Source organism: Priapulus caudatus, unplaced genomic scaffold (assembly GCF_000485595.1).
Source record: "Priapulus caudatus unplaced genomic scaffold, Priapulus_caudatus-5.0.1 Scaffold2, whole genome shotgun sequence".
Lineage (NCBI taxonomy): Eukaryota > Metazoa > Priapulida > Priapulimorpha > Priapulimorphida > Priapulidae > Priapulus > Priapulus caudatus.
Window position 1 is genome coordinate 701,299 of NW_014577063.1, and position 26,817 is coordinate 728,115.

General features: G+C 43.2%; 2 protein-coding genes across 2 annotated transcripts in view; one reads left to right on the forward strand and one right to left on the reverse strand.

Moving 5' to 3' along the window:
- Nucleotides 1–9,228: 9,228 nt before the first annotated feature.
- On the reverse strand, nt 9,229–20,068 carry LOC106820724 (low-density lipoprotein receptor-related protein 2-like). Its single transcript, XM_014825237.1, has 7 exons — nt 19,887–20,068; nt 18,860–19,024; nt 16,653–16,785; nt 15,277–15,411; nt 14,919–15,011; nt 10,297–14,538; nt 9,229–9,930 (listed from the first exon to the last, which is right to left on the reverse strand). Exons 1-7 carry the CDS (start codon nt 19,954–19,956, stop codon nt 9,774–9,776), a joined length of 4,995 nt encoding a protein of 1,664 aa, XP_014680723.1. The 5' UTR covers nt 19,957–20,068; the 3' UTR covers nt 9,229–9,773.
- Nucleotides 9,823–26,817, forward strand: part of LOC106820727 (probable palmitoyltransferase ZDHHC16) — a gene marked incomplete in the record, with an annotated part of 21,473 nt that continues 4,478 nt past the window's right edge. Inside the window, 3 exon segments of the mRNA XM_014825252.1 lie at nt 9,823–9,906; nt 24,388–24,599; nt 26,101–26,292. Coding sequence (XP_014680738.1) covers nt 24,393–24,599; nt 26,101–26,292 — 399 coding nt within the window.

Here is a 26,817-nt window from a genome sequence, read left to right on the forward strand (position 1 = left end):
TTCTCTATACAGTCAAGACCTAACAAAAAAACAATAATGACATAAAGGTCAATCACTCTGCTAAATGTGAATACAACAGACACTACACTTAGCTATATGCAGTCTCTAAATAGGTTTCGTGTTTTTAATTAAACAAGTGCCGCAGAGCGACAGCGCTCAACCAACGTGTACGGGTATTCTTCAGATAAACTCACTGGCGACCGAATCAAGTTGCCTATACGCCTACTCCCTAACCATATCAGATAGTTACCAGGGTAACCTCCGATAGTACCCTGGGGGACATAGACCCTATGAGCGTCAGTGTCAGTGACAGTGCTGGTGACAGGGATTCGGACAGGGTGTGTCGATGGGAGAGGACGTGTTTTCGCGGCGCTCCGATTTAACACTACAGTGTGCTCTTCTCTGGCTGAAAGTTGTATAGATACTAGTAGTAGTACTACTAACATAACTTAATTACGTTATTTACCGTGAATTTCTCAAATTTCCGTTACTTGTGCACGAGTTATTTCATGCGATGCTAACTAACTAGCTGCAACAGCATTACATTGAAAACAAGAGTGCATCCATTAGTCAAACAACAACAAACAATTTTTCCCGCCTGAATTTACACTAAACATTCAAGATACTTGGCAAAAGCCTAAGGTAACACTAATTATTTAGCATATATGCACTGTGTCTATTCTTTACCTCTAACACAGGCCAACTTAGTCTCATTTGCTGTGTTACCCGGGGTGGCTTGTCGGGAACGAAGAAAGGAAGGCAGCCAGCTAGCTAGTTCCTACACAGTTACTAACACTAACACTAGTCATCACAGGAACAGGAACAGTATAAGCAGTTTACTATATATATAGTAAAGAGACTAACTATGTGTTGTGGCATCTATTTGCACCAATAAGAAAAAAACAGAAAAACGTAAATACGTAATAATATAATTGTAATCATCTAAGTGGTGCATTATTGTGTTGTTGTGTTGGTAAACATTACCAGCTATAGATGTCTACAGTACTAGGACTACGAGTAAAAGGTTACTGAGAGGATCAGCAAGTAGTAGCAATATAAATATGAAAGACAATACGGGGGGGTAGCTTGACAGGTAGCGAAAAGCAAGGTGGTGGCACCGATGCGGTAGAAACGTGTGGATCGTGTGGAAAAGTAGTGAAGGACTCGTGTCGTCCTTGGAATGCGAGATTTGTCAATTCTGGCACCACATTGAGTGTGAGGAAGTACCAACTGAAACATATAAGGTAATTGAGAAGGATCTGGGAGGCATACACTGGTATTGTAGAAAGTGCAACGTAAGTGTTGTGAAACTGCTCACCTCCATATCATGCCTTGATCAGAGGCAATCCGTGACAGAGACCAAAGTGAATGCATTGGACACAAGGATGATTGATCTAGAACAGAGTGTAGTCAAAACTAGCAATAGTTTGGACAAAATACATGACACTTTTGATAGTGTTCTAGACCTTAAAATAGATGAGACATTAAGGAAAATCCAAGATAGGGACCGCAGGAAGTGCAATGTCATTGTCTTCGGTGTCGATGATGGCAAGGTAAGGCTGAATCATGACTGTTCGGCTATAAAAGAACTCGCAAGGAGTACGTCGAAATCGATAGGACTTACAGACTCGGCAAGATTCAGTCGGAAAACAAGGGAATTTTAGCCAGACCGATGAAAGTTGTCTTGAAACAAGAGAGTGTACGAAGTCAGTTACTTCGACAAGCAAAGGCACTAAAAGACAAAAAGGACAAATGGAAGAAATGCTACGTGAAACCGGACTTGACTCCCAAAAAGATGGAGAGGACAAGAGTCTTAGTGGCAGAGATAGAAGAAAGAAGAGGCAAAGGGGAGCAGGATCTGGTATTAAGGTTCGGACAGATTGTCAAGCTAAAGAAGGAACGCGGGAAACCAGGCCTGAGACAATACTAGGGGGAGATAGAGGGGATATAGTTGTAAATAATGGTACAGGAGCACCTATTCTATTTCAAATTTCTACACAAATACACAAAGCATTGTAAATAAGTTAGACGAATTTGAAGCCCTAATAGACGAACTGAAACCAGACATTATTGGTATCACAGAGACGTGGGCAAATGAGAACACTCCAGACAGTTTGTTCACCCTAAGAGGGTATGATCTTTTCAGAAAATATCGGGTAGGAGCACAGGGAGAAGGAGTACTATTACTGGTCCAAAACGATCTCCAAGCATCAACCTGTCCAAGACTAGAGGTTAGCGAGTTTGCTGAATCAGTATGGTGTGAAATCCAACTAACTGGAGAGGATGTTTTATTCATAGGAGTGTGTTATCGATCACCAGCTAGTACACAGGAGAACAATGAGGAGTTGATTGATCTATTCTCTAAGGTAGCAAGTGGACAGGAGATGCATGTTCTGATTATGGGTGACTTTAATATACCTGAGGTTGATTATGTGAACTATTGCACCAGTTGCAGTCCACTGTCATTCCACAGTAGGTTTCTCGACAAGACCCAGGACATGTTTCTATTGCAACATGTGACGGTACCGACAAGATATTATCATATAGAGAAGGTCAAGAGCCATCTAAACTTGATCTGATCTTCACAAATGATGAGAATATGATCGATGAAGTGAGTTGTTTGGCACCCATCAGGAAGAGCGATCACATTGGACTAGCATGGACGACCATAACACACCTGGACCCAAACAGCCTGAAACACAAGTACGAAGGCCGAAACTACTGGAAAGAAGATTATATATCTTTAAACACAGAAATCAAAGCCACTGATTGGAAGACAGTATTGCGAGGTTTGGACACCAACAGTGCTTGGCAGGAGTTGGAGCTAAGAATTGAAGACCTTAGTAAGAGGAATGTATCAGAGAAGAGACCACCAAATAAGAACCAGAGACCAAGATGGCTGACCAAGCTTGTTCGAAAAGCAATACAGAAGAAGAGGAAATTTTACTTAAATACTGTAGACTGTGCAGAGAAAAAGATTATGCCAATTGTGTTAAACAGAGAAAAATCACTTCCAACTTGTGTAACAAAGCCAAGAAAAATTATGAGCGAGGTCTTGTTGATGTATTCAAGAGCAACCCCAAGAAGTTTTATGGGTACGTGCGCAAGAAACAGAAGGTCAAAGCTGGAATAACTCGATTAGCCAAAGGAAAAGGTATGTTAACAGACAACGACCAAGAAGCAGCATCATTACTGAACAACTATTTCAAGTGTTTGTAACAGAGCCAGTGGGTAACATTCCGAATAACAAGCTTGAACAGTATTGAGATTACAGCTGCACAAATGGAAAAGAAGCTGAGAGAACTGAAGCCAGGCAAGTCACCAGGACCTGATGGAATACACCCGAAAAGTTCTGCTAAAAGAATGTGCTGATGGACTTGCATTGCCACTCACATTAATATTCCAAAAATCCTTACAGGAAGGGACCCTACCAACAAAATTGAAAAAAGTGCAGGTTTCGCCCATCTTCAAAAAAGGATGGCTGCTGAGAACTACAGACCAGTTTCACTAACATGTGTGTGTTGTAAGGTCATGGAATCGCTATTGCGTGATGAAGTAGTAAAATTCATAGATGAGAACAAATTGTTTACAGAACACCAACATGGATTTACGTCAAGGAGGAGCTGTCTGACTAATCTCCTAGAGACATTTGAAGCTTGGAGTAAGGCCATTGACAATGGTAATTGCATCGACACCATCTTTTTAGACTATCAAAAAGCATTTCACACGGTTCTGCACATGAGGCTATTGAAAAAATTGAAAACGTATGGAATAAGAGGAACACTCATAAACTGGATTGAAAGCTTTCTCGTGGGGCGCCAGATGAGGGCGAGCGTTCGAGGACTGTACTCGGAATGGTGGTCAGTAGATAAAGGAGTTCCGCAAGGATCGGTCTTAGAACCACTACTGTTCCTGGTATATGTAAACGATATCCCGGACATAGCAATTTGTGATAGGAAAATCTTTGCGGATGATACAAAAATGTGGAAATCTATATCGACAACAACGAACTGCATGCTACTGCAGCATGACCTAAATATGATGTGTGAATGGTCAAGGAATTGGCTATTAAAGTTTCACGTCAGGAAGTGGAAACGGATGCATTTAGGAGGAAATAACGAACAGTTTGATTACTCAATGACCGATGAGGCTGGGACAAGAAGAGTGTTAGATGAGATCACTGAAGAAAAAGACCTTGGGATATGAATAAATAGCGACATGAAACCCACTCTACAGTGTACCAGAGCAGCGAACAAAGCGATGGGGGTAATGAGATCAATCAAGAAAACATTCAAGTACGTAGATAAAAGGTGTTTCCTTATCCTGTACAAGACGTTCATCAGACCCCACCTAGAGTACTGTGTGCAAACCTGGGGGCCGTTGTCAGAAACAAAATTAGTCTTAACATTAGTCTTTTAACATTAACGTCCACTCGTAACCGTTGACAGAAACATCGCAAAGTTACGAGAATGAAAAATCCTCGAAAATATCCTCTTAACATTACGAGAACCCAGACCCTCTCGTAACATTAATATTAAGTTGAAAATAACACATTTACACTACGAATTACAATTATAGTGATATTATATTTTATAATAATGAATAAAATGTTTTTCTTGAAAAACACGTCAAAATCCTTAATTATCTACCGCTCAATCTTAATTATCTAACAAAACAAAACATTTACAAATGGCATATGGCATTTGTTCTCTTGTTTTATTGTTTTAAATTACAGTGTGAGAATTTGTCTTGTTGTGCAGAATAAATTCATGACCGCGTCGTTTTTCATTTTTACCTCCGCCCCGATTAAATTCCACCTCAATAAAAGTTTGACAGCGCGGGAATCGATCGTTTGTTGATGCCGCCATTTTGCGAGCAGTAACCAAAGCACACTTGTGTGCTTCGCTGTGATTGGCTGGTCACCCTCACTGCTAAGCTAAGCCAATCAGCAGAGAGCTTTTTTGAACAGTTCACACATGTATGCGCATAGTCAAAAACTACATGAGGAATAAGAGTGAGTCAGCTTTGGAGGCTACTGCAATTTCCATAGCTGCTGCTACTTGCAATTGAGGGGCCACCTCGGCAAGAATTCCCATTCGACCAGGCCCTCGGACCCCCCTAGTTTCACCTCCCCCCTTCCCCTGTTTCAATTTTATCCTGGGGAGAACCTAGCTCTAGAACTATAGCCCTCCGCTCCATCGCAGGGCTATAGAACATACTATGACAATTTTTAGGTAGTAAGCAGACAACTTTTTGCGCTTAATAACTTCTTTAGTACGCCAAATAAAGCACATTCTCTGTCGCACAAATGTCTTAAGTTACTATAAACACTAAAATTAAATCGCAAACTAACGCTTAAATGTTGTACTTGCTATATTACTCGTCGACGAAGATTGTTTACAAACTTGTAACCGCCATTTTTCGCTAGTGAGCGGGCACGCTAGCGAGCCGGCACGCTAGCGAGCGGGCACAAGTTATTTCCAAGTGGACTGTGAAGGGGTGGGCAGGTTGCATGCGGTTGCAAACCGCCATTTTTTGTTGCGCAGTGCTAGCGCGGTTTGCAACCGCGTGCAACCTGCCCACCCCTCCACTTGGAAATACATTGTGCCCGCTCACTAGCCCCAGAACCGCGCTAGCGCCGCGCAACGAAAAATGGCGGGGACAAGTTGGTAAATAATTTTGTCGACGAGTAATATAGCAAGTACAACATTTAACCATTAGTTTGCAGTTTAATTTTAGTGTTTGCAGTAACTTAAGACATTTGTGCGACAGAGAATGTGCTTTATTTGGCGTACCAAAGAAGTTATTAAGCGCAAAAAGTTGTCTTTGCTTACTACCTGGAAATTGCCATAGTATGTTCTATAGCCCTGCAGCGGAGCGGAGGGCTATAGTTCTAGAGCTAGGGAGAACCCTGCATTGCCTGGCCATTGCCATTGGCATTGCATTTCCTGCAGCAACTGTACGCGGGCTATAGTACCGGTACTAGAATAGAGCTATGTCTGATACTGATAGTTACTTAACTCTAGTACTAATACTAATAGAAATAATAGTTAGTTACTGTGATACTGCTGCTGAGAGGGTCTATGTCCCCCGGGGTACTGCCGGAACGTACCCTGGTACTATCTAATATGCCGAACCGTACCTCGTCTACTCCACTAACGAGTCTAGGGAGTCGCCTACGCCTACTCCCTAACCCGAACCCTAATCCTAACCATATCAAATAGTGACCAGGGTACGTTCCGGTATACCGGACCGTACCCAGGGTACGTTCCGGCAGTAACCTGGGGGACATTCGTCACATAGACCCTATGAGCGATACTGCTAGTGCTAGTCACTAGACTAGTGAGTAGTGATACTGATTTAGTGATTATCATTACTGATTACTGATCAGTTCTAGTACTACTACTAGTAGTACTATATTGCATACCACTCATACAACTGTACATTTATAAATACATTTCTGGTTAGAGAGAAATATTACATAAACTAGGTAATATTATGTGTTATACATACACACAAATGGCAATGTTTCTCAATTGTTTTTTTACGAAATCACAGTCAATAAACAACCGCTCGGTCTAGTTGTCTCTCACCTTTGACCCGAATTGGAAGATATTCGAATAACGCGGACGGTATGTGTTCGTAATGATAATAGTAATATAATATATTTTATCCGCAAGCATTAATTTATTAGTTTATTGTTTTGTTTTAATGCAATATAGATGCTTATTCAAGCAGTTTAAAGTAGAACACAATGTCTATTTCAATGTCAATTTTTAACCGTCTTCGCGATCCTTAGAGTACATTCAGCAATAGACTGGTACTCGCTCCCACCTCGATTACTCGATGGGTAACCCAATGAGTAACTAAGCCGAGAAGTGGGACCTAGTACCAGTCTAATTCAGCAACCAATCAGCAAAATAACACAAATAAACATGGCGCGGAGTCATTGATTAGCGGAAACCATTAATTTAAGCATTTATCACATGTAACTGTTGTATTCTAGTTATATGAACTTTGTATAACACAACCCATTGTATTGCATATCAGGTGGGTTTACATGGAAGCAGATACTTTCTAATTTTTCGTATGTCTAACCGCTAACCGGCAGCTGAGAAACTGAGAAAGTACCACGATTCGATCTGTTCACCCGTAAATCGACCAGGCTCTCCGACTGTTACATGGCGTAGGATTTTTGTTTATGCCAACGTAGTGTTAAGCGAAAAGGGAACTTGTGGCTAGCACAAGCAATTCTTTAACACAAACAGAGCAAGCTTGACGCCGGGACCAGTCTACACAAAACGGCGCTTTAAGTTTAAGGCTGTTGCTCCTGCAACGGTACCGTCGCCGATTTTATTTCTCTTAAAGTCACGGTACTGACGGTACTGACGCCTGATTGGTTGAGCTTGTTTTCTCGCGATATACATAGCACATCCAAAATTTTAATTTTAATATGTCGCAGCAGCGTAACCGTTATAACGCTGGCGCCAAGTATGAATGGTCGCAGGATCGAATCCCATCCGTTTTCTAATTATTTTCCTGTTTTCTGTATTTTTCTATCTTTATCTGTTTAACATTTTTTTTCAATTAACGCAAATATTTACATGATTTATTTACAACATTTTAATAACAACAATTAATTTTTACAACAATTAAAAATTAAATTTTATTAATTTAATAGGGTTAGGGTTAGGGTTAGGGTTAGGGTTATCGTATATATCGTATAAAATCGTATATATAATATCGTACCAAAAGCAACGGTAGTTATTATTCGCCGATAGATGGCGCTGGCATCACTACCGTGACTTTAAGAGAGAAAAAATCGGCGACGGTACCGTTGCAGGAGCAACAGCCTAAGTTTAAATACCACCAGTAGGCAGTAATCATGACATCACTCATCAGTAAACAAGTACTAGTACTAGTAGGGTAACTTCGTAAATCTATTCTCAATTTTCTGAAAATATATTTGTTAATGTTATATTTATAATCATGTATCTGATATATTTATATCATCATATATTTGAGAAAGGGTTTGTGCAAGAATCCTTCCTTTTAAACTGCTGTGTAGGCTGCCATTTTGTTAATCACGTGACTTTTGATAATCATGTGACTCGACACGTAGCGGTGATTGGCTGCCACTCATGATTTGTCGCCGACCGCCGTATAGAAATAGAACCGTTTCTATTCCTGCGATCGCAGTCGGCGACCGTATTTTCGATCGTAAGAGAACTCATTTCGAATTTAGTTGCCGATGTTTTTATCGGTGATCTGGCTGGTTTTTGACGTACGATCTTCAAATTTTGTCGGCGACTAGGTCGTAAGGGCGACCCGAGTTAGCCTTTAGTCTTTACTCTGGCTCTACTCTATTTCTACTGGCGGCGGTGTAGTGTAAGCCCTGCGCTCCCGCTCCTGTAGTAAGAACGAAGGGGCTACACCAGTAGAGCTAGCTCAACCCTAGCTCTACCCTATCCCATGATGTATGGTGTAGGTTCTTAGCGGCAAAGTTAGCTTATGCTATAGTACAGCCTACAGGGTCCTGTACTGTAGACTGTGTGGAGTGTAGTTCCTTGGCTTAGCTTCCGCTACACTGCCTACACAGTACCTACAGTCTACAGCCTAAGATGTACCTCAGTAGTAGTACTGTACCGTCTGTAATTATCAGTGACAGTGTACAATTATTTATAATGTACCACAGAGACTGATATTGATAGACTGTGCCCTAGAAATTTATTGGTATATGATGTATCTCAGCATACATTGCCATTTTCGCATTAGTTAAATGTGAAATGGGTTGGTGTCACCGTTATTAATGCACAGACTCTAGCAGTCCTACCAGTGAAGCCTCTGCTTGGTTACATGCACAACATGACACATTGCCATGTTATATAATATATAGCATGTATATTATACAATATACATAGTGATTGAATGATATCAGATGTCAATAAAAACATTTATTTAGGCACTGTGTTATTATACTTGTTACTGTGTCATATTGGGTTCTGTAACCAACAGGTTGTGTAGTGTAGTGGTACCAATGGAATTGGCACTAATCTGTGTAGTGCATAAGTAAGGATGATAATTTGTTCATGGGTATAACCATTGTCGACTTCACAGCATCTCAAGCCTGCTTTACATAGTCTCTAGTCTTTATCCTAGAGGTAACCTATCAGACACCCAATCCTAATTAAGTCCACCTTGAATGTATAGGCCCATCAACTAGGATTAGATCCAACATAGTATTGTGAAACTTTATTTAAATTTAACAAAAACGTGTGATTTTCACCCTATTTAAATAATAATGAAATATAAACTTTTCAACGATAGAAAATCGTTTAAATAACATTTTATGGTTATGGTTTATAGTTGTCGTTTTAACAATGCATTATAAAATATAAACCGCAAACAAAAACGAAGACCGGTGAAACAATATTCCACTCGCCACACAAATTCCATACCCACTTAGTTGCTCTTCATAATATTCGTATATATCAGACTTTATATATTTCAAAGACAAATAATGATACACAGTTGAGAATGTGTGTGATGGAACAGATTTGTCATTTAACGAAAAAAAGCCATTTTCAGTATAGAGGCAATGTATGATACAGTGCAAGAATATAGTAGGTAGTATCACCTCACCAATATGATTTGGTTGCAATTATCTCACTCATTAGTCTTCAAACAAAGTGGCTGTTTTTGATCCCTATCTGGTGTTTGAGCTCGTAGAAACTCGCTAATTTACATTTTAGGTCACCAGATGGCAGCAGCAGTTACAATTTGCTGCTTGGCTTTCCGATGAGGGTGCTAATGCTGTTACATCGGATTCCGGAGTCGTCATCGTCAAACAAGTAATCTGAGTCCTTGTTATCGGGAGAGGCCTCTTCAGCTTCCGAGTGTATGTCCGTAAGTGGAACTCGCATTAGACACCTGCAGGATAGAATCGCGGGAACACGATTAGATTTTCTTAATTTGAAAAGTCATCCAATTTTAGATGGTGGCAATACTTATATAAGTTGATCCATCAATACGTGTGACATTACTAATATTACTTTTGTTCAAAGAGCAATTATGTATGGATCCCCATAAAAATAAATGAATGTATGTATTGAAATAATACGGATTAAGCACACATTTTTATATAAGGGTCACATTTACAATCCAATAAAAAGTTTAAATACATCATCATATGCAAAATATTAAAGATTTCTTTGCAAGAGCAGAACATGATGTAATTATCACATTATACAATCCGTTCCATAGCATTAATCATAGGTATAACACTGCACAATATACTTGTTATGGTTGTTGTTGACTTCTTCTGGGTCGAAGCACGGATTCGTGTAGGCAGCCGTATCTGTTCGGCCCTCATCCTTGAGTGAAGTCCAATCGTAGATGAAAGCTGCCTGGAACGGATTCTTTCCTATTCTCTTTCGGTAGTAATACAGCGCGAGTAGCACAGCTATCATAACGAGGACAAAGCATACTGCGCCGATCAACCATAGCATGCCAGATGCTGTCTTAAGCTCCTCCTCACACAATGTGCCACGATAATTGTCTGTACAGACACAAAACCCCTCCCCGAATATGCCAGTAGAGCATGTGCCACCATTTTGGCAGCCGCAGACCGAACTCGTCTTTCCGTCGTCGTGGTGACCAGTGCTATGGTACACTGCCCCACGTTCGTGTAGACACGTGTGGCCCTGTTGGCTAAGCGCACACAAGACTCCTGGGTACGACGTGCACGGATTGTCGCGGGCTTTCTGGAGGCTCGGATGCAGCACCAGCAGAGCCTGCGGGGTGTCGCGAGTACGGGGATTGAATTTCTGCAGCTCGGTCACATTTCTGCCGTTGTGCTTGTTCAACTTTAGCAGAGCTTTCTGTTCAGCGATGTACAGCCAACTTCCGAACATGGCCAACCCCTGCGGGTGGTACAAGTAGCCCGACTCCTTACCAAGTACCGTTCGCCTGTACAGTCCATTCAAATCAGAGCTGCCTACGTAGTCAAGACTAGCGTCAACCCAGTACACGTGCTCGTTGAACAAGTCTATCGTTAAGGAAAGCGGTTGTTCGATGTCAGTTTTTACTATCACGACTCTGTTCTGGCCGTCCATCGAAGCGCGCTCGATCTTTGCATTAGTGCCGCTGTCCGACCACAGCATTAGACCCTTCAGTGGATGCAGTGCAATGCTACTCGGTCTGTCAATGTCCGATTGGATGATGCTGACGCACGAATCCGGCTTTCTACTGTTCCCGCGTTTCCCACACACAGTGATCTCCGACGATCCCTGGTCGGCGCAGTAAAGGTTACCGGTCACCCAGTCGTAGGCGATGCTCGCCGGAATCTCGATCACGCTGGTCACGACCGCCGCGTCGCTACCGGGCGTGAGCGAATGAACGGTCTCCTTGTACAAGTCCGTCCAGTATATCATTCCGGACTTGGCGTCTCCGCTCAGCGCGTAGATGCTCGACGGCCCCGTGCCCGCCTGGTAGATGCGATTCGCCGAGCCGTACTTTCTCACGGGGAGGGTCAGCGAGCGGATCTCGTGCTGGAGAGAGAAGACCAACACGGCGTTTGTCTCCAGCGGTCGGCAGGTGTGTCCGTCTGCCTGCAGGAGGAAGCCTTCCTCGCAGCGACACTCGTAGCTCGCTTTCGCGTTCACGCAGATCTGATCGCACTCGTGCGTCTCCTCGACGCACTCGTCTATATCGTGGCACGTGCGATTGTCGCCGCCCATGCGCTGCCCCGGGTAGCATCGGCAGAGCGGGCCGAACGGTGTCGGCTGGCAGACGTCGCTGCAGCCGCCGTTGTTCCAGTTGTCGAGTCCGCATGCGTGCTGGCACCACTCGTCCTCGTCTGACGCGTCGCCGCAGTCGTTGCGTCCGTCGCAGACCGCCTGCCACCGTACGCACTCCATCGACTGGCACTGGAACTCGTCGTCAGCGCACTGCGCCGCGATCGCGTTGCAGTTCGGCGGCTCGTCGGACGCGTCTATGCAGTCGGCTTCGCCGTCGCAGTACCACTCGTGCGGGATGCACCGCTGGTGACCGGACGCGCACTCGAACTGTGCTTCCGGGTTGCAGTACACGGGCTCCGCGGCTTTGCAGCCGGTCTCGTCCGAGCCGTCGAGGCAGTCCGGCTCGCCGTTGCAGACGCGACTCTGCGTCAGGCAGGTGTTCTCGGGGCAGTGGAAGTATCCGCCGCCGCAAGACGTGCAGTTGTTCTCGTCGGAGCCGTCCCTGCAGTCGCGCATCGCGTCGCACCAGTAGAGGGCGTCGATGCACTGGCCGCTGTCGCAGCGCACGCTGCCCGCGTCGCACGGAGCGCACGTCGTCGGCTTCTCGTCGGAGCCGTCCGGACAGTTGCGCGTGCCGTCGCAGACGTCCCGCTTCAGAACGCACGCGCCATCGTCGCACGTCCACTCGCTGTCTGCGCAGACCTTTTCCGACGTGCAGGTCTTGTTGTCGACGCCTTCGGAGAATCCGACGGGGCACTTACACGTTCGGCCGCCCGGAATCGGTAAACAAAAGTGACTGCAGCCGCCCTTGCCGGACGAACACGCGTTGCTCACAGTGTTTTCTCTGTGCTGTACAACAGCGATATCTGTGTAGTTGTCAGCCGTGCTTAGAAGTAGTTTAGAAGTGCTTTCGTCGAGTATGCTATTGCGGATTTCGGTCACGTAAACTCTTTTCTCGCGTTTGTCAACCCAGTACATTTCACCTGAAAGCACTGACATAGAAATAACAGCATGTGATCTGATCATTACCATACGCTCTGTTCCGTCAAGTGATATCGTTTCGACGAGGTCCCTTTTTGCGTCATACCAAAGCAGTCGATCGGTGATGTAATCTATTGCCAAGGTGACTGGAGTGCCGGTTGTTTCTTCGCGGATAAACTGTCTTATGTTGGTACCATCCATGAAGCTGACGTCAATGTGACCGTGGGTGCTGCACAAGGCCGTGAAGAACATTGTTCCTGCTGCCGGATGAACAACGATGGAAGTGGGTCTCTCTAGAGCGGTCATCTGTACGAGACGTAATCGATAAATATCTCCCAACGTCATGACATCGATAGATTGTCTCGCAGCATCTGCCAAATACATGTTGTTAGAAACAAAGTCTAAAGCCATATCCGTGATCATCGCTAGGCCTGTGGAAACCACGTTTCTCTCCTCCAGTGAGTCGAGGTCTATCGCGTTCAGCACATTACGTGTGGCGTCGCTGTAGTAGAGAGTGTGCTCTTTCTCGTCCACTGCAAGGGCGGTCACTTCTTGAAGTCCGACTACTGGTAGGTGCGTGTGATCCCCATTACCGAGCGACTCGGTATAGAGCTTTGTTATCTTGTCGTAGGACGATACGAGAACGTATGGCATGTCGGATCGCTCCACGCAGATTCTGCCATTCGCGTGAAGCTTGTGACCAGCAGGGCAGGTGCACGTGTGACCTCCCTCCGCGGCTAATACGCAAAGATGACTGCAGCGGGCGCTTTGGCATGGGTTGCGTCCGGTTGGCTCCTGCACAGAATGGTATATGTGCAGGCCGATGGGTAGAATGTTGCGTTCTTTCAGGAGCGTATGCTGTTCATTACCGGTGAACTTGTTTGCAGACATGAGTGTCCACATCATCCAGTCCGACCAGTACAGTTTGTCTTGGAACACAGCGATGCTGAATGGATGTGCCACGGATGTGACGTCGACCTCTCTTCTGTCAGTTCCATCAAGCCGAGAGGTCTCAACCTTCTGTAACTGAGTCTCGGTCCAATATAGTCGGCTTATCGCACTGTCCAGTGTAAGGGAATTAGGGTGTCCTAGAGAAGAACTAAACAGGGTGATGCGATTGGAGCCATCCATGTCGGCTCTCTCTATCTTTGGTTCTTGTCCCCAGTCAATCCAGTACATGGTTCCCATGGAAGGACTAATCACTAGATCCTTCGGATTCGACAAGCCCTTGACGAAACTAGTGCAGATGATGCCTTCCAGGTCACAGGCGATGATCTCTTTGAGATTGCTGTCGATTACGTAGAGTCGTCTTGCCAACGAATCCACTGCTATCTTCTCCGGCCTGACGAATCCGTTACTAATCACCGTCGCAACAGATTCGCCACAGTTTCCCATAGAACACGATCGCACTTGGCAGCCATCTAACCAGTACATTTTACTATCTACGCTGTCGTAAGATACGCTTGTTATAGCGTGGCCCCCCTTGTAGACGGAGAAGTATTCAGCTTCGGCTTTCTCGAGGTAAATTGCCCGTATCTCCTTTTTCGTTGAGAAAAAGAGCAGCGGATAAAGGCCTTCAGCTTCGCAAGTGTTTGCGGTTTTGCTGTATATATATCCAGAGGTACATTTACAAAGGTAGGTGCCGGGAACGTTTTCGCACACTTGACTACAAAGGCCATACTGGCCTTCACATTCGTTGATGTCCACGCAGGTTGAGGTCGTGTTTGACTCGGTCTTCGTGAAGCCGTGTGGACATGTGCAGAGAGCTCCAGCTGGTGTGTTCCAGCACTTGCCTCCCGTACACGTTGTGGTGTTGCACCTAAGTCATGAATGTTGAATTTCAATGTACATCACTGTGCATAACACTCCTGAGTATATATATATATATATAATGTAAATTTCGGGATTCAAGAGTACCCTTAAATGGAGAATTATCAATCATTCAAAACAAATGAATAACAATTAACATAACAAATATAACAATATAACAAACAATAATAATGATAATTCTTCAACAGCTTTCCACAGTTGCATACTGCAATACTGCAAGTTATTGATTGATAGTAGTCAGAACATGCAAGTGAAAATAGTCAGAACATACCAAAGGATTGCAACTCATTAGTTAGGAGTGTGTCATGTTAGGACTTCAGTATAACACAGGCAGACGAGTAATAGCACGTTAAGTAAAAATATCCTTACATGTTTGCTTGGCATAGGTCGTCTTCATCAGTTCCGTTGACACAGTCAGCATTTCCATCACAGAATTTCCTCAGGTGAATGCATTCTCCAGTACTGTCGGGCAGTCACATATATGGATGTTGTTATCAGTAAATTTACTAACTACATAGTAATATCATATATGAGCTACACAGTCACAGGTATCAACTCAGAACTTGGGTAAAGATGAGCAGTGCTTGCCATATATATATATATTCTTATTTGGGTGCGTTCAGTAATGCATGTTTACCAATGCTGCTTAATGAATGTAATACCATACTGCTCATGCATTCCGCGTGCGTTACCTGAATGAGGACAGGTTTGTTTCCGTGTGGCATACCTGCAGGTGTACATGTCTTTCTCAATCATGCAGGTTTCTTCCACACTTTCACAATCGTCTTCGTCACTTCCATCGTAGCAGTCCTTCTTCCCGTCGCACCACTTTGATGCAGGCACACATCCAGTACCTGGGGATCTGCATTGCCAATCATTATATCAGGAGTGAATAGAGAAATTGATGTGTTTTTTTCAAACATCAAAACATTTTTGTGAAACTGACTATAGACTTGAGGTAACAACCATAACATACACACGTATGCACACATACAAACGTATATTGACGTGACACTATTAATACATTTCATTGTAACGCGTTATAGCAATATTACAGTGACACTTAGTATTGCCTATGTAAAAACCCCCATGATGGTCAAAAGTAAACGCAGCTAGAAATTAAGACGTGTCGATTAGGCACTTAGGCATGTCGGATGATTTATAAGATGTTGCAAGGACCTGGCATGTCGGACCTGTATTTTTTACAACACTAAGAAGACAATCGTTAGTGTTAATTGTGAAATCTTGATAAAAATGTGACGATTTATATTTCAATTGCATCTAATTACTCAGTAATGTAAAAATATTTCATATTTACCTCAAAAATTACAACTATATTGTGTGTGCATGTCCCAAACTTTAGTACATAAGAATAATGTATCAGAAACTGTAATACTTTCTTGCTGTGTAGCGGTATTTACATGTTCAGATGGAATTAGAAACTGGCAATTCATGCTTTTAAGTTTTTTCTCCCAATAGATGGCGCAAGAACGTCATAGTATAATACGGTCATAAGGCGGTTGCACGCCTTCTATTCTTAATGAAGGCTTCTATATATTGTGCACGGGGTCTTGGGTATTGTCACTTCAAACTGATTATTAGTGATTAACATTAGCAGAGTCGTACCCGCTTTATTAGGACAGGTTGGGAGCCACGGAAAAGTCCCGATTAAGCAGCAGGGTGTTGTACGCTTTACCCTATTAAAATAATGTCTCTGTGGACTGTTTTTAACGATGTGTGATGCACCCACTGATATCTACATAACTATCTGTACTAACTACTATATACTATATACCGCCCTGTTCGTATTTACTAAAGATGTAAGTTGATGCATCCATTTATTTGAGGCCCAAAAAGCAGGGACCACTGTACCACTATTTAGGGCAATGACTCACTTGTGTTCACTTAATGAGATCAATTTTCTGATTAATTTTTAAATTATATTTGTTAAACTGTGATCAAGGTTGCAAGTTATATTTATATCGTACTAACAGCGGCCCTAGTCTAGAAGACATGTCCCACAATACTTCATGTCTACAATACATTACACAATGGGTCATGTCTTCTAGAATAGCGCCCTAGCAGCACACACCGCATACATACCTGCAGGATTTCTCATGTTGTGAGCAAAGTTTCTGGCAGCCAGAGAGTTCATCAGAGCCATCAATACAGTCGTTCATGCCATCGCACACCCAGTGCTTGTTAATGCACATCCTATTGTCGTGGCACTGGAATTCTGTTAGCAAATACCCATCCATTGATACGTATCAGGTAGATAATAGGGAGGAGTGTGACATCAATAAACAAGGGAAATTCGTCATTTACTAGCCTTATAATACCTACGATTTACTACGCGTAACTCATCCAACTTGAGCTCAAATCGGACACAGTACATTCGCCAATCATCGTGCAAAATCGTTTCCTCGTAGACACCCGCAATCCGGAGATACAGCCTAAAACGTACGACACGATTCTCCATTCTTTGGCCATCAATCCAGCCCATTGCGCACCTATAATTCAGACAAAAGGCAGCAACACTGCTGCGCAGTCGCTGTGTTTGCTCTCTCGGATAGCTGAATGTGGCGTTGTGGCTCGCGGGGAGATTGGAGATCGACGCAACACTCGACGAGCTAATCATGCGGTTGGCGTGCGTGCGTGAAGGCATGCCAGCTATGTACAAAGGTGGCCTGTGTAGCTGTGTACCGGGTCAAAGGTTATCTCGCCGAGTGTTGATGCCTAATCTCCCCGCGAGCCACAACGCCACATTCAGCTATCCGAGAGAGCAAACACAGCGACTGCGCGGCAGTGTTGCTGCCTTTTGTCTGAATTATAGGCGCGCAATGGGCTGGATTGATGGCCAAAGAATGGAGAATCGTGTCGTACGTTTTAGGCTGTATCTCCGGATTGCGGGTGTCTACGAGGAAACGATTTCGCACGATGATTGGCGAATGTACTGTGTCCGATTTGAGCTCAAGTTGGATGAGTTACGCGTAGTAAATCGTAGGTATTATAAGGCTAGTAAATGACGAATTTCCCTTGTTTATTGATGTCACACTCCTCCCTATTATCTACTCCTGATACGTATATATATACCAGGAGTAGATAATAAGGAATTCCCTAGATAGATAAGGGGATTCCCTATTATCTACTCCTGATATATATACTCATTTATACTATACCTGCAATGAACTATACAATGAAAAAAACTAGCAAATTACATAACAAAAATTTTGTCATCGGTCGCTGATCAAAGGACCCTGGTTACACTTCAAACAAAGTAGTGGATTGCTCTAAATGTTTATATTTAATTTCTTTTTAAATTATATAAAAATTTATATTTAAGATACTGTACCAGCCTTGGTTCTTCGGTTTTTAAGGCTAGTACACTGATACCGACTTCCCCATGTGACTGTATCAAAATTCCCACATCCATGAAGTGGCATTGCCAGCAAGGCGTTAAATTCATACACCCACTAAAATTTTCCCAATTTCTCCAAAGATGTACCAGTGTGCCCAACTCTCTCGCGCTCTCTCTCTATATCGCTCTCTCTCCCCCTCTCTCACTCTTGCTCTCTCTCTCTCTCTCGCGCTCTCTTTTTCTCGCGCTCTCTCTCGCTCGCTCTCTCTCTCTCGCGCGCTCTCTCTCTCTCTCTCGCTCTCTCGCTCTCTCTTGCTCTCTCTCTCGCTCTCTCTCGCGCTCTCTCTCTCTCTCTCTCTCTCTCTCTTGCTCTTTCGCGCTCTGTCTCTGTCTCTGTCTCTGTCTCTCTGTCTCTCTCTCTCTCTATCTCCCTCTCTCTCAATCGCTCTCTCTCGCTCTCTCTTTCTCTCTCTATCTCGCTCTATCTCCCCGTCTTTCCGAGTCGCTCTCTCGCTCTCTCTCTCCCTCGCTCTCGCTATCTCTTTCTTTCTCTTTCTCTATCTCCCTCTCTCTCCCTCTCTCTCCTTCGCTCTCCTTCGCTTTCCCTCTTTCTCTCTCTCGCTCTCTCTCGTTCTCGCTCTCGTTTTCGCTCACTCTCTCGCTCACTCCCTCTCTCTCTCTCTCTCTCTCTCTCTATAGATCTTCCTCTCTCTCACTCGCTCTCTCTTGCTCTCTCTCGCTCTCTCTCTCTTGCTCTCTCTCTCTCTCTCGTTCTCGCTCTCTCTCTCGCTCACGCTCTCTCTTTCTCTCTCTCACTCACGCTCTCTCTCTCCCTCTCTATCGCCCTCTCTCTCCCCCTCTCTCTCTCGCTCTTTCTCTCTCGCTCTCTCTCTCTTTTCTCTCTTTCCATCGCTCATTGGCTCATTACTGTAATGATATTAAAAGTCCTTACCTGTAGACTCGCATTCCAACTGATACGAATTATTGCATCCAATTTCATCGGACTTGTCAGTGCACTGAGTGGCTCCGTCACAGCGCCAACTAGCAGGGATGCACTCTGTACCGTCCGTGCAGTGAAATACTGGTCCTCGCAGCGAGCACAAAGCATCGGCACCACCTGTGAATTGATGATGTTATACCCGGTTTAGACGGCACCTATTATATGTCAGCTCTGTATATACGAGTCAGAATTATTTTCATTCATTTTTAAAACAGCTCAAAATCGATTACGTCTCAAAACTAAAAACACTACACCGTTGATTGTCCATTGGTTAGTAAAATAGTGCAGTGTTATATTTACGCGATGTAATACTATGCTTGTAAATTATGTATTCTTAATGTACTATAAAGCCTTTTCGGGAAGGTCCACAAAGACATGAAAAAGGGCTGTGGTCATATATACCCGTTTTTCCTACCAACACGTTAAAACTGTTTACAGAACAAACGTTAAGTAATGAGCAATATATATATATATATATATATATATAATATATATTGTAGTATGTATAATATAGTTATATATCATATTGATAGCATGAGATATTTTTCTTTTGCTCCCTAGCGCTGACCATGGAACATAGGTCCTAAAGTTTTCGGTGCTTGCTTGCTATATATTTGCTTTCAGTTTATTTGCTAGATATAACCAGGAGTGAATAATAATAGATTATTATTCTATTATCTTATCTTATCTTACTTCTATTATCTGAGAATATAGTATAATTATTATTCACTTCTGATATAACAAATATAGAACTATTTATGTATTTGAACAAATACATAATACAAATACGTGGCTAAGTGGTAATTTGTTCCTTGTAAAGTAACGAAATATTACACAGTAATTACAACGGTTTTTATCGTGTATTGTCAACGTCACACCTGTTACTGCACCAGCAACTCTATATAAAGAATTTCATAACTTGAGCTATCAAGGGCTGCAAACGACGTATAATACAGGAAGATAATATAATATGTCTTACCTTTCTTGTTTATAACACAGCTCATCATAAATAATACACTGTACGCAATTTTTATATAAATCATAATCATGGCTTTTCGTTGCTCAAACGAAAAACTACACCTCAAACAAAAGGAAAAAGGTAGAACAGAACAAACATGAGGTGGTAGCCTTTCTGGGACTAACTAAAGTGAGCCACCTAGCATTTGTAGCTTGACTTAACAATTCTGGAACATTGAAAGGGGGCAGGAAAGGGGTCAGCGTTGCAAAATGAACTAAATGATGGTAGTTTTATTAAACTATTTGAGACCAATATAAGCTAGAAGACGTATGTACATGTTTATTATTTTCTCAACTATTAATTATCGTTAGCACGTGATTATAAGTTTGCATTTGATCAAGTTGAATTTTACTCCTCGATGTGTTAAGTATTCCTACACCCAAGCTATTTATTGTTCCACCCATATAGGTTTCCTCAATGGCTTCTGTGACCTTGTTATAGAAAATGCAACAGGTTGCCATGACCTGAGATATTAAACCACTCGGGAATATATGTCAAAGTCCTACATACGTTTCAGCTGGATTTGAGTTGCTAAACCTTATTGTGCGTATGTTGGTTATTTCGTTGGTGAATATCTGTTGACTCGTAAGCAAGACGAGTAGCTTTGCTTGCAGGCATACACGCACAAACCCACGCGTATATACGGGTGAAAATTATATGCACAACGTGTACGCAAGTTTTCATTCATGCTTCACGCTTGCATGTACGTTCAACACACGCTCAGTCACATGTCTGTATGTACACTGAAGCAGCCTTCTTGAGATTGCAGGGGAATACTGATACGAATGACTTGAAGTACAGTGATGTGTTTAAATATTGATTCCCAAGTAAATATGCTCATTGCTAAGATGGTGATTTCACAGAAAAGCACACAAGTGTATTATTTAAACCAGGATTGAGGTTAACCAGAAATTATCAGTATATGATAATGATTCTCATTTGCTGAGGCAGATACGAGTTTATGCCAACATGCACTGATTCCCAACAGCATAATGCCATATATGTCCTTTAGATAATTTACCTGTATTTACCTGTACAGCCACACATCCAGAGAGATATGATACAAGATTGCGTGGCACAGCTTTGCTGTTGATCCTAAGCGCTGCGCGCGGATGAGACACGCAGTTCTGCAGGATATGCGCGCGCGACCGCCCGAGGCCCGGCGCACGTCTCCACAGCGGTCAGCGAATGGTCTGTAGTTTTAGAAGATAACAATGAAGACATTGTTCTAAATAAGAAGTATCGGCGGCTAAATAAGAGCAATATACAGACTTTTGAATTTCTTGACTAGTCAGTCAAAGGGCTTGTTGGTGTTCCATTTATTATGCAGAGCTTCCAATTGAAATGTCTCATGAAATTGTCAAGTGGAATTGTGTTTTTCGGAACCCCAAAGAAAATGTCTCCCTCTTACATGCACCCATTCCCTGATCAATCACGCGTTCAGGCGTAAACAATAACAGCGATGAAATTGTGTTGAGTTTATGGCTCTTGGCGCACGTGCATTGACGTACAAGACTGATGAAAGCACAGGCACTTGGAACGTCTCAATAAAAATAAATCTTCACACAATTTTTCACAATGATCGACCGCCTGTGTGCAAAATAGGTGAACGTATGTGAAACATATACGGTTAATTAGTACTTACTGTGACATATCCGTGACTAACTGACACCACTAAACTGGTAAAATGTTCCATGCACCTTAAGAAATGCTGAGAAATTACGAGGTTATCATCGCAGAACTCCCGACACCGCCCATCCTGATGTCACAAAGCTATATGTAAACAAACACGCGTGTTGCGAGGTGCGTGCCTCCGATATCCATTTCGAGGCCCGCTAAGCCAAGCATAAAGCGCGCGGGCAAGACGTCACACACACAGCTACGTTTATTGGCTAAAACAATCGAGTAGCGCGGTTAGGGATTTTCAAAATTATATAATTTTAAGAAAAACTTCAATGTTCAATGAATGACGCACTCGTTCACTTCCGAAAGCGGGTAAAAATGCCAAATTTTTCCACTTCGGTGCGAAATGCATCGGCTGGGCCTTTCATTTATTACGAAAAGCAAACATTATTGCCAAACACCTACACACAGTAACCGGTCACGTCGTTGACGCCCCATTCATGCCCATCAACGAAGAAGGCGGGGCTTATTCTGATTACGGAAATGCGAAAATTCAACAGAAGGACGTAGCGCAGTGCGCTAAACAGCGTGTTATTTTCGTATTTGTGCCAAACTCTATAGTAGGAAACCGTTCTAGCCTAGCAGAATGCCCTAGTTCCTGAGATCGGCGATTTGGTGCTCTAATGGTATTATACCTAGAAGTTATAATAGAGAGGTGCGGCATAGACTGTGATTGGAAGACACAAAGTGTCAATCCTCGGCACGCCTCGGCATCATGGCCGCATCACGTCAAGGGTTTGCATGGCTATCAAAGGGTTAGGCAGCTTGTGCTTATATAAAACCCTGAACTGTCCAATAGCGGCCTAATTCGATTTTAAATGAGAGCACGTCCTTTGCCGCAATAACATGTTGGGGAAGGCTGTTCCAGCTGTCAATCACTCTCTGAGAGAAAACGACGACTGCACTCTTTGTACAGTTTCATGCTGTGACCTTTGGTGGTGGACAGGACTGAGGGTGAAAAAAATGTCCTATGGTCAATGTTCTCCAAACCTGTCATAATCTTGTAGGTCTTGATAAGATCAGCTCTCTCTCTACGCGTCTCTAGAGTAGTAAGATTCAGCCTTTGAAGTCTTTGCTGGTATGACAAGCTACCCAACCCTTCCACTAGTTTAGTCGCTCGTCTCTGAACTTTTGCAAGGAGCTCTATGACCTTTATCAAATATGGTCTCCAAGCTTGTATTGCATATTCAAGGTGTGGACGGACCAAGGACTTATATAAGGGAACAATGGTGTGCCTCGACCTGTCGGTAAAACACCTTCTGATGACTCCTAGCACCTTGTTTGCTGCTTCTGCACACTGTCTAGATGGTTTTAGTGAGGCATTAACTATAACCCCTAAGTCCTTCTCCTCAGTCACATTGGCTAATGGCACATTGTTCATATGATATGTGACCTCGGGGTTTCCATGACCCATGTGAATGCATTTGCACTTGTCCAAGTTGAACAGCATCTGCCAGGCCTCTGACCACTTAAACAATTTGTTCAGATCGCCTTGTAGCTTGTGGACTTGATCCATCGAACTGACACTTCCGAATAGCTTGGTGTCGTCCGCAAACTTGGAGAGACTACTGGTCACTGTATCGTCAATGTCGTCAATGTACACTAAGAAAAGGACAGGGCCAAGCACAGACCCTTGAGGCACACCACTTGTCACTGGTCTCCAGTCCGATTGTTGACCATTCACAACTACTCTCTGCCTTCGTTCCCTTAGCCACTCCTCAATCCAACTGACAACGGTTCCTTCTATTCCAAACGCCCTTAGTTTCCGAATCGGTCTCTTGTGTGGTACCTTATCGAAGGCCTTTTGGAAGTCCAAATATATGACGTCAATAGGATTTTCTTCAGCTACGTGCTTGGTGACACTTTCCAGAAATTCCAGAAGATTAGTCAGACACGACCGCGCTGAGCGAAATCCATGTTGTGTGGTGTTCATGAGCTGATGCTGTTCGATATGGCGCACAATATGGTTCCGTAAACATGCTTCCATGATCTTGCAAGCCACGGACGTCAGGCTAACCGGTCTGTAGTTGCACGGTCGGTATCTGGGACCTTTCTTAAAGAGTTCGTAAGTTTCCAGGGCCATATCCTGGCATTCAACATGAAACCAACATTCACACAGTTCACATTGCAAGGCATTTTCACTGTCGGCCACTCTACAATTACACTTACAGCACATGTCGTCGTTACACTCTTTAGTGCAAACATCGTTGGTGTCACTCACGCTAACGCTGGTTAGTTGAACTTTACTTACACTGCTGACACTCCTGGCTCCACGTGCAGAACTTACTTTTTTTGGTCCCATCATGTACCACAAATAATTCACATAGAAATCCCCATCAGTTATAGATGTTTCAACTTTGTACTTATGTGCAGATAGATGCCACAACGAAGTAATTACTAAATTAATTTACTGAGTAATATTATACCTAGTAGTAGTACTAGACTTCGTCCCGGCAGCCGCCCCGGTAACACGCAAGAGACGAGATAGTAGGCTGTGTTAGTAGTTATAGCGAATATATTATTAACACTCACACTGTGCTGAATTTGGAAAGCCCACCAACTTCAAATGCTAGACATATAAAGTTGCAGTCAAGCTGCTGTGTCGTGGCTTGTATAGCTTCTCTATAACTTCTATAACTATATGTTAGGGTCTCATTCCCTATGATCTAATTATGAATATAAAGATCAAGCACATGCGTGCTTCATTTCGCAACTGAACACTGGATATTTTGATAATATGCGGAAATTCTACATAATCTCCGTATGCTTGTTTACATAGGTAAAATGAGGCGAGTGTTTTTCAAATGCCCGCATCGATGCCTGTGCCAGTGTAGACGTCTGAGAACGAGACTAAAGCTACATCGCGACGCATGTAGGCTGGCCTTCCACTCGCTCGTCTACAACTCGTTCACTACGTGGAGTCAAGTCATCGATGCCATGCTCGAACCCATGTACTGGTTCGTCGATACGTTCGCTAAATACTTGGGTCCGGTGAGTTACAATGAAGAGTCTTCACGTCACAGTGCTATATGCATTCTACTGTTAAATTCCATGAGATCTTTTCCTTTTTAGCTCATCTGACGTAGTCAGATGCAGCTTGTAGAATCGCATGATCGTGCGTCCGTGCGTCCGTTCGTCCGTGCGTGCGTGCGTCAACAGTTGGGCACAAATCTTAACCGCTCGACGTACGGTCGGGACGTCGGGGGGGCGGGTATCGTAAAAGGACTTCAGGACATTAAAAATTTGCTGGGTCAGGGTCAACAGGTCAAGATGTGCTAAACGACGGGGAATATTTTCCCTTAACTTAAGGTATAGTAGAGCGAAATACGGATTGCGGCACCAAATCTTCAACAGGCTCGACTATGCTCTTAATATTCGGTGTATAGTGTGATGCGGCAGGAAACCCATCTGACACAGTGCGAAATTAGGCAGAGTTCTCAAAGGGAGTGGGGGAAAGCGTCAGATATCAGACGTAATCTGTTCTGAGGACTTGGCCTACTAATGGACATGCTGAAAATGTTTTTGATTTCAGCGCTGAACACGCCTATTTTTATCACTTTATTGAAAGGACCATGAAATGTGCTTTCCACTGACGTGCGAAGAGTAAGTGTCTGATAACCTTTTGACGCTCACAGAGGAGGGTAACATTGGATTCTGTGAGCTGCCTCAATGACGTCACAGTGTTGTCATATTCATGGCACATTCATAATCTAGAAACCCAATAAGCCTGGATAGCCAAACGCGTACAGCACAGGCATCACGGCTAAAAGGTCATTGGATCGAATCCAATCAGATTTTTTATTATTTACCTGTTTTCTGTATTTTTCCATCTTTATCCATTTAACTATTTTTTTCCAATTAACGCAAATATTTACATGATTTATTTACAACAATTTAATAACAACAAATAATGTTTACAACAATTAATTTTTTTTTTTAATAGGGTTAGGGTTGGGGTCACAATGCACCATAAAACAGGAGTTTCAGGCACGCGATTTGTATCAACCAATGGAATTTGGGAGGTATGCAGAATGCAGAAGGTTGCTGAAATGATGTGTACGCAACTGCGTATCTGCATATCTGCGCCTAACAAAGGTGTCACTACGCACGACTTAAATGTTACGTTTATAACCGTAGCAACAGACCTCAGATGAGCCCAGACGCTCTGCGGCCCTTGTTTGTAGCAACTTGTGTTGTGTTATTGCGTTGAATTTTTCTTAAATGTTAATGAGTGAAAGGTTATTTTATTATTTGAAGTTTAGAACTAAATAAATCGTGTACCAGTGCATTGATAACACAGCATCAATAATAGAGTTTATTAAACTAATCATACATCATAGAAAGAATTATTTTTGTATCATAAATCATTTCCAGCAGTAGACTTCGTTTTTACGCGTAGTATCATATGTGTGAATATAACTGCTTTCACACAGTGTATGATATGAGCCAGCTACAAAAGGGGACTTTCAGCACGACAATGTCTTTTTTTCAGGCCATGGTGAGCCTTGTGATTTTCTTGACGTTATCCGTCGTCATCATCTTCTACCTTATCATCATTCCTTTCACCGTCTTGCGGAGTTTCTACCTGACGGTGTGGCACCTGGTGTTTGGCCATTGGATCCTGATTATGATAGTGTTTAACTACTTCATGGGCGTACTCACTCACCCTGGAAAACCTCCAAAGGTATGTAACTACTAATTGCAGGTGACCCCCCAGATAAACCTCCTGAAACCCGTGGAATTATGTGATGGGTTAACCAACCCACCAGGGTAAACTGCATGGGTATATAATGTTTGCTCTACACACCAGGACAAAATTTGATTAAAAAAAGCCATTGTTCGCAAAGAGTGCAAAGAATATGTAGAATTTCATGTTTACTCCACAGAAGGCTATCTTCTGTTATTTTTGCATGGCCTTTAATTGAAAACCATGCATAGTCATTAGAGGGGATGAAATACACAATGATGCCTGCTAATCAAATAGATTTCATTAGCTCATCTGACATAGTCAGATGCAGCTTGTAGAATCGCTTGATCGTCCGTCCGTCCGTGCGTCCGTGCGTCCGTCCGTGCGTCAACAGTTGGGCACAAATCTTAACCGCTCGACGTACGGTCACGATATTCGGGTCGTTGGGGGGGATCGTCAAAACGAGTTGGGATGTCGAAGCTGGGGGTAAAAGGTCAAGAGGTGTAAAAGAAGGGGGGAACA